At 41.9% G+C, this 11,784-nt stretch overlaps 1 protein-coding gene across 3 annotated transcripts in view; it reads left to right on the top strand.

Moving 5' to 3' along the window:
* The first annotated feature begins 11,307 nt into the window (after window positions 1–11,307).
* Window positions 11,308–11,784, top strand: part of Txnl1 (thioredoxin-like 1) — a 35,961-nt gene continuing 35,484 nt past the window's right edge. The window contains exon 1 of one of the 3 annotated variants that reach the window (XM_005372969.2): window positions 11,308–11,680. In XM_005372969.2, the coding sequence (XP_005373026.1) occupies window positions 11,583–11,680 (98 nt within the window). In that variant the 5' untranslated portion in view covers window positions 11,308–11,582. The remainder of the gene's footprint in view (window positions 11,681–11,784) is intronic. The other 2 variants (XR_259083.2, XM_005372970.2) reach the window with 2 other exon arrangements.

Raw genomic sequence — 11,784 nt, 5'->3', positions numbered from 1 at the left:
GTGAGATATTGTTGTTTGTTATTGCCATTGTTGTTTTAGCCAAAAATGTATAGTTGTTAGCACAACAGAATAAGGTAAGGAATAGGATTTTCATCATTCTACAGGCATTAAAAAATGTAAATACTATTTTACCTTGAAGATTTATTAGCAAATTACGCTAAAACACACCAACACTTTCTTGACTTAATTTCAAAGTTTGGGGCTGGGGATTTAGCTCAGCGGCACAGCGCCTGCCTGGCAAACACGAGGTCGTGAGTTTGATTCCTGATACCAGAAAAAAACAAAAAACAAACAAACCAAAAAAAAAAAATTTTTTTTTCGAAGTTTTCTTTCCAGAAGGCAGAGTCTTGTTCCTCCATTTACAAATTTCGAAAGAGGGAGATGACCACATGGCCCAGGGGGCTTACAGTGATCTCGTTGTTACTGTTATTTTCTGATAATTTTACTTGTACTGTTTTAATTTCCTCATCTACATTTTAATCTTATTTTGGTGTTTTCTAAGGATTAGTACTTTGCTAATAACATCCTCCTCTCTCAGGATTACCCAGTCCCCTAAAAGTCATGTGAGTTAGGGGTTTTGTGCTGGCAATGAGAGCCCTCACTTTTTATTATGTTGCAGTACAGTAGCTCAGGAAGTGTTCCTTGTATCTCTTTTGTGTAATAGAAACTCCCTTCTGTAATTAAGAGCTTCCCTTTGCATTTTCTCACATCACATGAAAATCCACTGGTGAAACTTCTCTTTTTTTCCCTACCTCATGACTAGCAGTGAATCAGACCATTTCTTTCCAAGTAACAGGATGCCTTTTTCTAGAAATATCACCAGTTGCTCCATATTCAGGCCATCTAGAAAAGAGAGAAGAGGAAAAAGATCTGCAGTTCTTAATAGTCCTTACAGATGAGATTTGGGCGTTCTTAACCAAACTTCCAGGATTAGCAAGGGGAAATTAGAATAGATGGTAAAGAAGGTAATGAATGCCAGTCATAGCCCCCATCACCTAGCACAGCAACCTGAGGCTATAGATAATCCCCTTCCTCTTAGTTTCCCATGAGGAAGAGAGGACCACCAATCTGAAGTCTCAGCAAGGGGTTAGTGTTAACCTTTAGCTCTTTCTGCCCCGAGAAGAGTTGTTCCCCAAACCTGTTTGGAGAATGGGACCCATGGAATGCAAATGGTGAGCTATGGGAAACACAAAGAGGAACTGTCCTGGCTCCCTTCAAGAAAGTGCCACTTCTTGTCTACAAGCAGAATGACTTTGCTCCCTGCCCTTGCCTAACTTCTTCAGGGGTTGCTTCAGCTTTCTCGAAGACACAGCCTGAGGAAGTGAACAAGGTGAACACAGTCAAAGGCATACTCAACATTGTGGGAAGCTGAAGCAGGAGGGTCACAAGTTTGATCCCAGCCTGGAAAACTGAGCAACTTAGCAAGAGCAGTCTCAAAATAAAAAATTAGGAAATGGGCTGAGGCTCAGTGCAGAGGCCCTGGACACCATCTCCAGTATTGCAATAAAAGTGGGGAGGATATACCCCCTTCATTTTTGTTAAAGAATTTATTTTTATTTATTTTTTGGTTTTTGAGACAGGATCTCCTTATATAATTCAGGCTGGTATGTAGGCCAGGCTAGTCCTAAATTTGTAGTGATCCTCCTGCCTCAGCCTCCCAAGTGGTGGGATTACAGCTTGCACCACCATGCCTGACAAAGACTTTATTTTGCTTGTCCCACATTTAATTCATTAAGGTGGAAATGTTACTGGGCAGTTCCTTTGGAAATGGCTCATCAATCAAAAGTATTCCAGGTCCTCCTTGCCTCAAACAAAGAATTGGACAAAACAAATCAAAAAAGGTGCCAAAAAGTTTATTTGAAAAGTGAAGAGTGAATGAGTTTGGCAAACACTAGCTCTGCAGAGTGAACTTGGGCCAAATAAGAGAAAAAGAAGGTAAAAGCAAAAATAAAAGTACCTGCTGTGCCTGAGAAATGCAGCACAGGCTATAGTGGGAATTCAGGACAGCAGGCGCCCTGTGGCTTCCAGTCTTCTTTTATGTCATTCACATCTCATGGGAGCTTGCAAGAAGTTCTATATATGAGAATTATTTAGCACTGTCCTTGGATCTTGTAGTTGACAGGTCCTGCTCATTTCCCCAGCCAGCTTTGCCACAGCCTATCTCCTATATCAGAATGAGCTATTTATTCAACATTTACTGGTATTAACATAGGAGATTAGGGTGTGGCAAAGCTGGCTGGGGAAGCAGCCATGACCTGTTAATTACAAGATCCCAGAACACATGCACAGAACAGTTTCCAAAGCCTTGCACATGGACTTCTTGTGAGAACCTGAACAAGTGTTAAACAGGATGGCTTAGACCTGATCTTAGCCTGAGACATGGGATTCCAGCACCGCCTCTCAGGACCTGTATGTAGAAGTTCCCAAGAGTTTCCTTGACATTTGGACTGTGTAAAAGGACACAGCTACCAAGAAGAACTTGCTATGGAGGCTTTCCTCATTATAGCCAGCCCTACTTTCTCCAGCTTGTTTTTTTTGTTGTTGTTGTTTGTTTGTTTTTTGTTTTTTCTCCGGTACCGGGAACCGAACTCACGACCTTGCGCTTGCCAGGCAGGCGCTTTTTGCCGCTGAGTTAAATCCCCAGCCCCTCCAGCTTGTTATCTTACTTTCTTTTTCCTCTTTCACATTGTCCAAGCTCATGCTGCAGAGCCAGTCTGTCTCTCTCTCTTCACTTTTTTTTCAAGTAAACTTTACCACTACTTTTTGCTTGTTTCATTCAATTCTTTATTTGACAGCAGAAGAACCTGGAATCCAACTCCAAAAGAGAAGCAAGCGACCCAAAGCTGGTAACATTTAATTGGCCAGCCACTTCTAGAACGAGCTACCTTGCAACATTCTGGCACAGCCATCCAGGAGAATCAAAAGCCAGGAGATTCCAGTGGATAATAACGCGAGGCACCAGGCAGAGCTATGTACATAGAAAATGCAAAGACCTGGTTCTTGTGGTTAAATTGCTCATTGCCTGGTAGAGTGATGTATAAAAGCAATTATGAGAAATGATTTGCCTTGAAATTTTCTGCCGGTTGCTGTATCCAATCCTCATACTGCCTTTCCAATACTAATATTCTGAATTTGGGCCCAAAAATTTGCTTTTAACATTATATAAATAATAACTTCCTTTTTATATAGAAGCCAGTAATACACACTTAATTTTTATTGGATATCCTCAGTATCTGGCCCTCAAAACATATTGAGATATCTACTACTTGAGAATGGACAAGATGGGCACATTTGATCCCAGAACTCTGGAGGCTAAGGCAGAAGGATCATGAGTTTGAGATCAGCTTATACAACATAGTGAGAATTTATCTAAAAGAAACCAAAACCACCTGGGCCTAGTGGTGCATGCCTGTAATTCCAGCACTTGGGAGACTGAGGCAGGAGGTTCTTTATGAGTTCAAGGTCAGCCTGGGCCACATAGTGAATGCAAGGACAGCTTGAACTACATAGCAAGATTCTGTCTCAAAAAAATTTAAATGCCAAATGTGGTGGTGCATGCCTGTAATCCCAGCACTTGAGAGGCTGAGGCAGGAATCTCATTGCAAGTTCAAGGCCAATCTGGGCTACAAAATGAGCTCAAGATCAGCCTGAAGTGTATAGCTAGACCCTGTCTCAAAAAGACAAAAAAAATTTTTTTAAAATGAGCCAGGTGTAGAGGGGCACACACCTGTAATTCTAGCACTCGGGAGATTGAAGCAGGAGGACCGCTTCGAGTTTGAGGCCAGCCTAGGATACACAGTGATCCAAAGCCAGCCTGAACTACATAGCAAGACCCTTTCTCAAAAAAACAAAACAAAACAAAACAAAATAAAACAAGAAAGTTAAACAAAACCAAAAGCAGAAACAATCAAAAAAACTCAGTGAACGTACCGAGTGATGAGATCATGTGTGTGGTGTGTGTGTAAGGGTATGTATGTGCTCTTGTTACAGTTTTTATTTAGATGGTCCCAAGAGCCTCCTGCACTCATAGGTATGGCTCTAGGAAGGTAACTGAATTATGGGGGCCTAATAGCTGACTTGCTGTTAGGTGTGGGATCTGGGAGAAAGAGGTAGATCACTCATATCCTACTTTGACCTCTCTCTCTGCTTCCTTCTCTAGCCTGACAGGAATAGCTCTTCTTCTGCCATGCTGTCCTGTCTTGGAGCCAACCAACTACGGAGTGAAATGTGAGCCAAAATAAATCTCTCTTCCTTTAAATTGTGGTACTGTGCCTCAACAACAAGAAAGTTACTAAGAGAGTACTCGAGGACAAGTTTAACAGATGGTTCTGAACACAGAAAAATCACCTATTAAGAGTCTGGGGGCTGCGGATGTAGCTCAGTGGTGGAGCGCTTGCCTAGCATGCACAAGGCCCTGAGTTCAATTCCCAGTATCACCAAAAAAAAAAAAAAAAGACAGAGAGAGAGAAAAAGAGTTTGTCACTGATAAATTGGACATATAAGTGTAAACAGCACATTATTTCTTGATGTGAGAAAACAAAAAAGTGTAAATAAGGACCAAAATGTGTAATAGATATTGTGATTTAGGAAGAAAATGTTCAAATGAAAAAGGAACTAGGGGAGGAGGGATGAGAAAAGAAGAGAAAAATGGAAACAAAGCTTTTGAAGGGAGGGGAGAGGAATGGGAAAAAAGAATCAAGTTATATCACATACTGGTACAAATTTCCTACGATGCATGTGATCATTATGTAATGTACCAAAAAATTTAATTAATAAAAATAAAAAGCCCTATACACATACCTTTAAGATAAGGGTTAATTATAATTAGGCACAATAAAAGATTAATGACAATAACTAAAATGTACCAAAAAATTTAATTAATAAAAATAACAACATAAAAATGCAACAATTTAATTAACAAAAATAATGACAATAACTAAAATGTACCAAAAAATTTAATTAATAAAAATAAAAAGCCCTATACACACACCTTTAAGATAAGGGTTAATTATAATTAGGCACAATAAGAGATTAATGACAATAACTGTACAGGACCACCAGGATGGCTCTCCTTGAAAGACTATTTGTCTCCATGTTGGCTCAACCTTGCCCTCCGTGTATTGTGTATTTACAGAGCTGGCTAAGATAATACTCTACCCCTCAATTGGCTCTAAGCAATGCAAATGGGTCTAGCCGGGGTGCTGATGTGTATGTAGCCTCTGAGGCAGTGTGGCAGGTCAGTGATGCCCCGCCTATAGCTCCCAACTACTAAGCAGGAGCTAGGCCAAGTGATGCCGTGTGATGTCTCAGGGCATGAAGGCCAGACATCAAATCTGAGGCAACAACCAAAACCACAAGATACTTCCTCAACTGTGTTATGCAGGTTCCTCCAAACTTAGAGGTTACTTGGTACCAGATCCGGTACTCTTTCTGCAAACCTCTCTCCACATATTGCGGAGGTGCTATTGTGACTCCTACCTAGCCGTACTTCCCACCATTCTCACAGTCACTCAATCCCGAGCCACTCCTCTCTTCAAGAAATTAATAAAACTGGGGCTCAGTCCTGGGTTGTGGCCCTTGTTCCTGTTCCCTTGGCTCCCCACAACCACAGATATGTGTTTGTCTCCTTATTCTCACTGTGGGTTGCACCAGAAGTGGTAGATTAAAATAACTCATTGGAATTCCAATAACTTTTCCCTGGGATTACAAATGTGGGCTCCTCAGGACCATGACAAAGCCGGCTCTCTATGAATAACTAAAAATAAAACAGAACAACTATATTATACCATAAAAAAAGATTTTTGACTGGACATGGTGGCCTACGCCTGTAATGCCAGAACTCAGAAGGCTGAGGCAGGAGAATCGTCATGAGTTCAAGACCAGCCTGAGCTATATAGTGAGATCCAGACCCACCAGGAACACATAGCAAAAGCCTGTTTCAAAACACTGGAAAAAAAAAGTTTGTCATGGGGCATGGTGCCACAGGCCTATAATTCTACTACGTGGGTATGCCAAGGCAGGATGATGGCAAGTTCAAGCCCAGCTAGTGCAATTTTGTGACTCAGCAAGGCCCTGTCTCAAAATCTGAAAAAAAAAAAGAAGGCTGTAGCTCAATATGAAGGCCCTGGGTTCATGCCCCAGTACAGTGCTACCCTACCCCACAAGATGTGGAGAGTTTATTTCCTTCCCTGTCTGTCCTTCTCAGATAGACAACAAATACTACAAATACTCCCAAAAAAAGCCCTTGTCAATGTGGTTAAGTGAAAACATAGATTATTACTTATGTGTATTTTGTTTTTAGTTTTGTTTGTTTGGGATTTTGTTGTGTTGTTTTGAGACAAGAGTTTCCCTCTGTCTGGGTCCCCTTCTGTCTCTCTTAGACAGGAGCTTTTCTTCCTTTCAATAAATTCTTTCTGCTCTTAACCTCGGTTGTTCCTAGAATTCATTCCTCAAGTTTAGAGAACATGAACTCGGTGTTTCAGACACCAAGCAGGCTGCGAGTTTCCTTCCCCTACATCAGTTCAGGCTGGCTTTCAGCTCACTGTGTAGCCCTGGCTGACCTCAAACTTACAGTGATCCTCCTATCTCGGCCTCCCAAATGCTGGAGTTATAGGTGTGTGCCACAACACCCAGCATTGGTTTTAGTTTTCTGAGACAGGATCTCAGTATGCTGTCTAGGCTCCTTTTTTATTGTTTTGTTTTGTTTTTTGTTTTTTTGAGACAGGATCTCACTTTGTAGTTCAGGGTGGTCTTGAACTCTTGATCATCTTCCTGCCTCAGCCTCTCAAGTGCTGGGATTACAGGCTTGCATCCTCACCCCAAGCCAGTTATGTGTAGTTCTTCACTTCCCTAGGATTAATTCCAAGGGTGCTATAGACTGGATGTTAATATCCTTTTAAAATTGTTATGGTGAATACTCTTAGGTGAAATAAATCGGACACACTTGTAAATACTGCATTGTTTTTCTGGTGTGAGAAACCGAAAGTGTAAATAAGGACCAAAACGTATAATAGATATTGTGAAATAGGAAGAAAATGTTCAAATGGGAAGGGGAACTGATATGGCAAGCGAGTTCATCAAGAAAGGCATTCACAAAACAAAAACAAAAACAAAAACAAACCAAAAAGCAGGAATAAACAAAGCTTTATTGGAGCTGGCTGACAGACAGTCTCTAACCAGGAGCCAGAGATGTCCATGCTGTTCTGGATCTCCGTCAGTTTAAGTACATTTTAGGTTTCTATAATAACCATTACCACATTTTTGGGAATCTTCCAAGAATGTCACACAGTTATCACAAAATTTACTTCTCCTAGAAGGTCAGACAATGAAATTTCAAATAACTATTGCAGTTTACCTTTTAGCCCACTTCCCAATTTGTCCTATTTCTTCTGTTCTCATTTTATGGCTCTGCTCTGTTCTGAGCTGATAACTAACCAAGGCGACTGGGGTGAACCATAGCTTACGTGAACTTTAAATCTGTAATCCAGCACTCTGGAGGCTGAGGCAGGAGGATCGTTATGAGTTCAAGACCAGCCTGGGCTACAAAGTGAGCTCAAGGCCAGCCTGAACTGCATAGCGAGACCCTGTCTCTAAAAGACAAAAAAAAAAAAAAAAAGTGAACTTTAAGTAAGTTCTCTTAATATGGAATTAAAAACAAAAAAATGGAGTCTCTCTTGCCTTACAGAACCAAGGAGGGGACAGTGGGAAAGGAAAGAAGGGAAAAGAAAAACAAATGGGAAAAGAAGGAAAATGGAAACAAAGCTTTGTAAATAAGGATGGGAAGAGGGGTTGTAGGGAAGCTAGGGTAATGGGGGAAAAAATCAAGTTATCTCATGTACAGGTACAAATTCCCTATGATGATTGTGATCATTATGTACACCTAAAATGTACCAATAAACTTAATAAAAAATTGTTATGGTGAAACCCTAATCCCCAGTGTGATGGTATTTGGGGATGAAGCCTTTGTGAAGTAACACTATATAGTTAAGCTAGCTTTGAACTCACTGTGTATCTCAGGCTGGCACCAAACACGTGGTGAAGCTACGGTGTTTTTTGAAGAGAAAATTAGACAAAAATATTGGATAGAAAAGTCCACCCCACAACTGGGCTCTATCAGGGGTAAGGCTGTTTGGGAGAAAAATGATAGTTTTTTTAAAACCACAAGATCTCTATTGATAATAGAATGAAGTTTCTGACTGTTGCTGATTAGCTGATAGTATCTGCCCTTACTATTTAGGTTAGTGCCAGGCAGATAGAGGTGGTTCATGCTATAAGCATGGAAAGCCCATTAAGACTGCAACTTTCAGGTTCCTGTTTCCTGTGGGTGTCCATTTTGGGATTATAGTAGCCCAAGTCTCTGCTGTTTGCTTGAGGTGTCCAATTTAGAATTCTTTTGTTTAGTCAGGTCTACACTAGAATCAGCAGGCCAGGTGGCCAATCAATGTACCCTGTGCTTCTCAGGCATGAAAAAACAAAAGAAAACAGTTGTTACTGGAGCCCAAAGAGGGGAATGGCATGACAGAACTGTAGCTTGCTGTAGAACACAGCCCACTTGTGGTAATGCAGCAGGAAGGGATCTGCCTACCTGGGTCCCATCTCTTTCACCACCCACTCTCTAACAAGAAGCTTCAAAAAGGATACTGTTGGACTGGAATACAGCTCAGAGGCACAGTGCCTTGCTTGGCAAGCGCAAGGTCCTGAGTTCAATTCCTGGTAAAAAAAAAAAAAAAGGCAAAAAGCATACTTTTGATGCATTTCACACAGGTAAGCTTCCTAGGGTGGAAGCAGTGTGGAGTCACATGTGTAAATATCATATTGTCTCCTTAGTGTAAGAAACTGAAAGAGTAAGATCCAAAAGGTACAAGAGACATTGTGAAAAGGAAGGAAACTACCCAAAAGTAAAGAACAACTGGTATGGGGGAAAGGAGAAAAGAAGGAAAGGGGGATAGAAAAAGGAGAAAAGGAAGAAAGGGAAATATATACATATATATATGGAAAATATATATCTGTATACACACACAAGGCAGCTAAGATGATTTTACTAGTAATTACTATTAGTTTATTGAAAGGAACAGTGCTTATATTGTTTGATCAATCTTAAATGCCTATATCTGGTAATCTGTGCAATTACTTTGAAGAGAACAATATGCAATATAATAACCATTGTTAATTTCCTATTATCCTGTTTTAAAATTCTCTTTAAAAAAAAAAAGTACATCTGGAGGTTCAAGTGGAAAATAAACATCAGAATGCCCTGTCAGATTGCTTTTATGATACCTGTTTTCATCTTCTTTCTCAATAGTTTGTAGACTTTTAGGGCTTTCCTCTCACAGGCCTTCTTTCCTCTTTCATAACTACTACAGGTGCCTTATTTTAGATGCTTTTTGCTTACTTCCTAGGCAAAAATAAAAAGATAGCTGGGAATAACAATTATCTGTTTTGAATTGAACCAGGATCCCCTGAAATTCATAGATTGAAGCTCTACCCTAATGTTTAATTTTCCAGCCTCCAAATGGTGTTTAACCATATTTAAGTTTTCATACGAGGCAGAGTCATAAAAGGAACTGTAAAGATGAGCCTTTAAGGAAGTCATCAACATTAAATGAAGTCATACGGATAGGACTTTAATAGGAATGGTGTCCTCAAAAGTGGAAAAGACCAGTGCTGTGTATATGTTTATGTGCCCATGTGTACATGCATGCACGCATACATGGAAGGTCATATAAATACATAGTGAGAGTGCAGCCATATAATAATTAAAGAGAACCAGGAGTGGTGGCGCACACCTGGAATCCCAGCACTCAGGAGACTGAGGCAGGAGGATTATTGGGAGTTTGAGACCAGCCTGGACTAGAAAGTGAGCTTAAGTCCAGGCGAACTGCATAGCTAGACCCTGTCTCAAAAAGACCAAAAAAAAAAAAAATTAAAGAAGCCTTAAGCAGAAACCAACTTCCAGCACCTTCAACTTGGACTTCCTCTCTCCAGAACCACAGGAAATAAATTGCTATTTAAGTCACCTATTCCTGTAATATTTTAGCCAACTGTGACATCGTTGTTCATAAACATTTCTGTTTTTATTTTCGGGTTACGTTCATCATCTAATATAACCTTCAATCCTGACAATCCTAGAAAGAACGTATTACTAACCCAATTGTCACAGAACAGAAAACTGAGGTACAGAGAGGTTATTAGGTTAGCCATGCTCATAAAATAATAACCTGCAAAGACTGTGGAAACTTGTGCCAGCTTGTCTTATTAAGTCATTACGGTGCTGATAGCACATTGAAATTAAATAAGCAGAGAGCTTTTATCTTGCCGGATGCATTGTTAAATATTAGCTATTATCTACACTCAACCCATGCATTTGCAGCTGATAGTTCCCTTGCCTGGAATATTCTTTTATCTCGCCATCTAATTTATCCCTTTTGCTTTTCCAAGATTCAATTCATCCTTCACATGTTTTAATGTTTATCATGCCCCCATCTCATGTATCTTCACTGTTTCCCAATGAAATTTCTTTATTACTCTAACTGCATCCATCACTAGATTTGAACAAATTAAAGAAGCGCTGCTATCTTTTCTTTTCTTTTTTGTCTTTTTGAGACAGGGTATCGCTATGCAGTTCAGGCTGGCCTCTAACATACAAAGATCCTCCTGCCTCAGCCTCCCGAGTGCTGGGATTACAAGCGTGCACCACCACGGCTGGCGATGGTGTCATTTGTTTTTTTAAAGTAAAATAAAATGATTAGTTTAGCAATGGAGAAGTTTTTTTCAGTTATTATTACAAACATTTTCCAATACGCAAATGGTGTCATCTTCTGGGCACCACTTTAGAATGACTGCATGAGGAACACTCCGATGTATGAGATCCATAAATAAAATAGCGCAATAGTCTGAGCCAAGTATGAAACAGGTCCATCTTCAAAGTCTTTCCAGAGACAGCTATACAGTATATATATAAATAAATGCTGGGGCTCAAATTCAAGGCTCTGTGCACGCCATGCAAGCGCCACACCCTCAGTCCACCTTTTGATCTTAAGCAGCTTTCGTGAGCCTCAAAAAAAATATATGGAATTTCCTTTTCGCTGTCTCATAGTAGGAAACTCCCGGGTGAAAGCTCGAGGTCTTAAAAGCCAGGAATAAGCGAATACTAGAGTCCCAAACTAAAACTGCACACGTGACTGCTACTCGTCTGCGCCTGCGCCACTCCGATAACGCGAGGCTCTTATGCCCAGGGTGGGACCATATTCCGCGTTTTGGGATTGGGCGGTGAAAACCCCAACGGGCGGCGCGGAAGTGACGTCGAGGTACGCAAGCGCGGTCGGCACTGCCGCGCGGTGGCTCCTGGGTGCCGCTCACCTTCGCTCCCCGCGCCTCTCCCCTCCTCCTGCCGTCCCCGCCCCCTCGCCGCTCCGCTGCCTGGCGTGACTCGGCACGGAGAGCCGCGGGAGGAGACGCGGCTGTCGCCAGCTCCTCTGTCCAGGCCTCGGCCTTGCTGAGCCTTTCCCCGTCCGCGCCCGGGTTTTCTTCTTCACTTGAGAAGCCGGAGCCGTCGCGGCCGCCCGAGCGGGCTCTGTGTGAGCATGGTGGGTGTGAAGCCGGTCGGGAGCGACCCGGATTTCCAGCCGGAGCTGAGCGGCGCGGGCTCCAGACTCGCCGTCGTCAAGTTCACCATGAGAGGGTGAGGCCGGGGCGAGCTCCGGGGCCCCGTCTGCCGGTCGCTGCTTTCCTTTCGCTTCTGCCGGCGCCCGGTCCGCTGGCCGCCTTCGGCCCCCGCGGCGCCCG

Source organism: Chinchilla lanigera, unplaced genomic scaffold (assembly GCF_000276665.1).
Source record: "Chinchilla lanigera isolate Chin_1 unplaced genomic scaffold, ChiLan1.0 scaffold00001, whole genome shotgun sequence".
Taxonomy (NCBI): domain Eukaryota; kingdom Metazoa; phylum Chordata; class Mammalia; order Rodentia; family Chinchillidae; genus Chinchilla; species Chinchilla lanigera.
The sequence above is the reverse complement of the archived record's forward strand: the minus strand, read 5'-3'. Positions and strand labels throughout refer to the sequence as shown.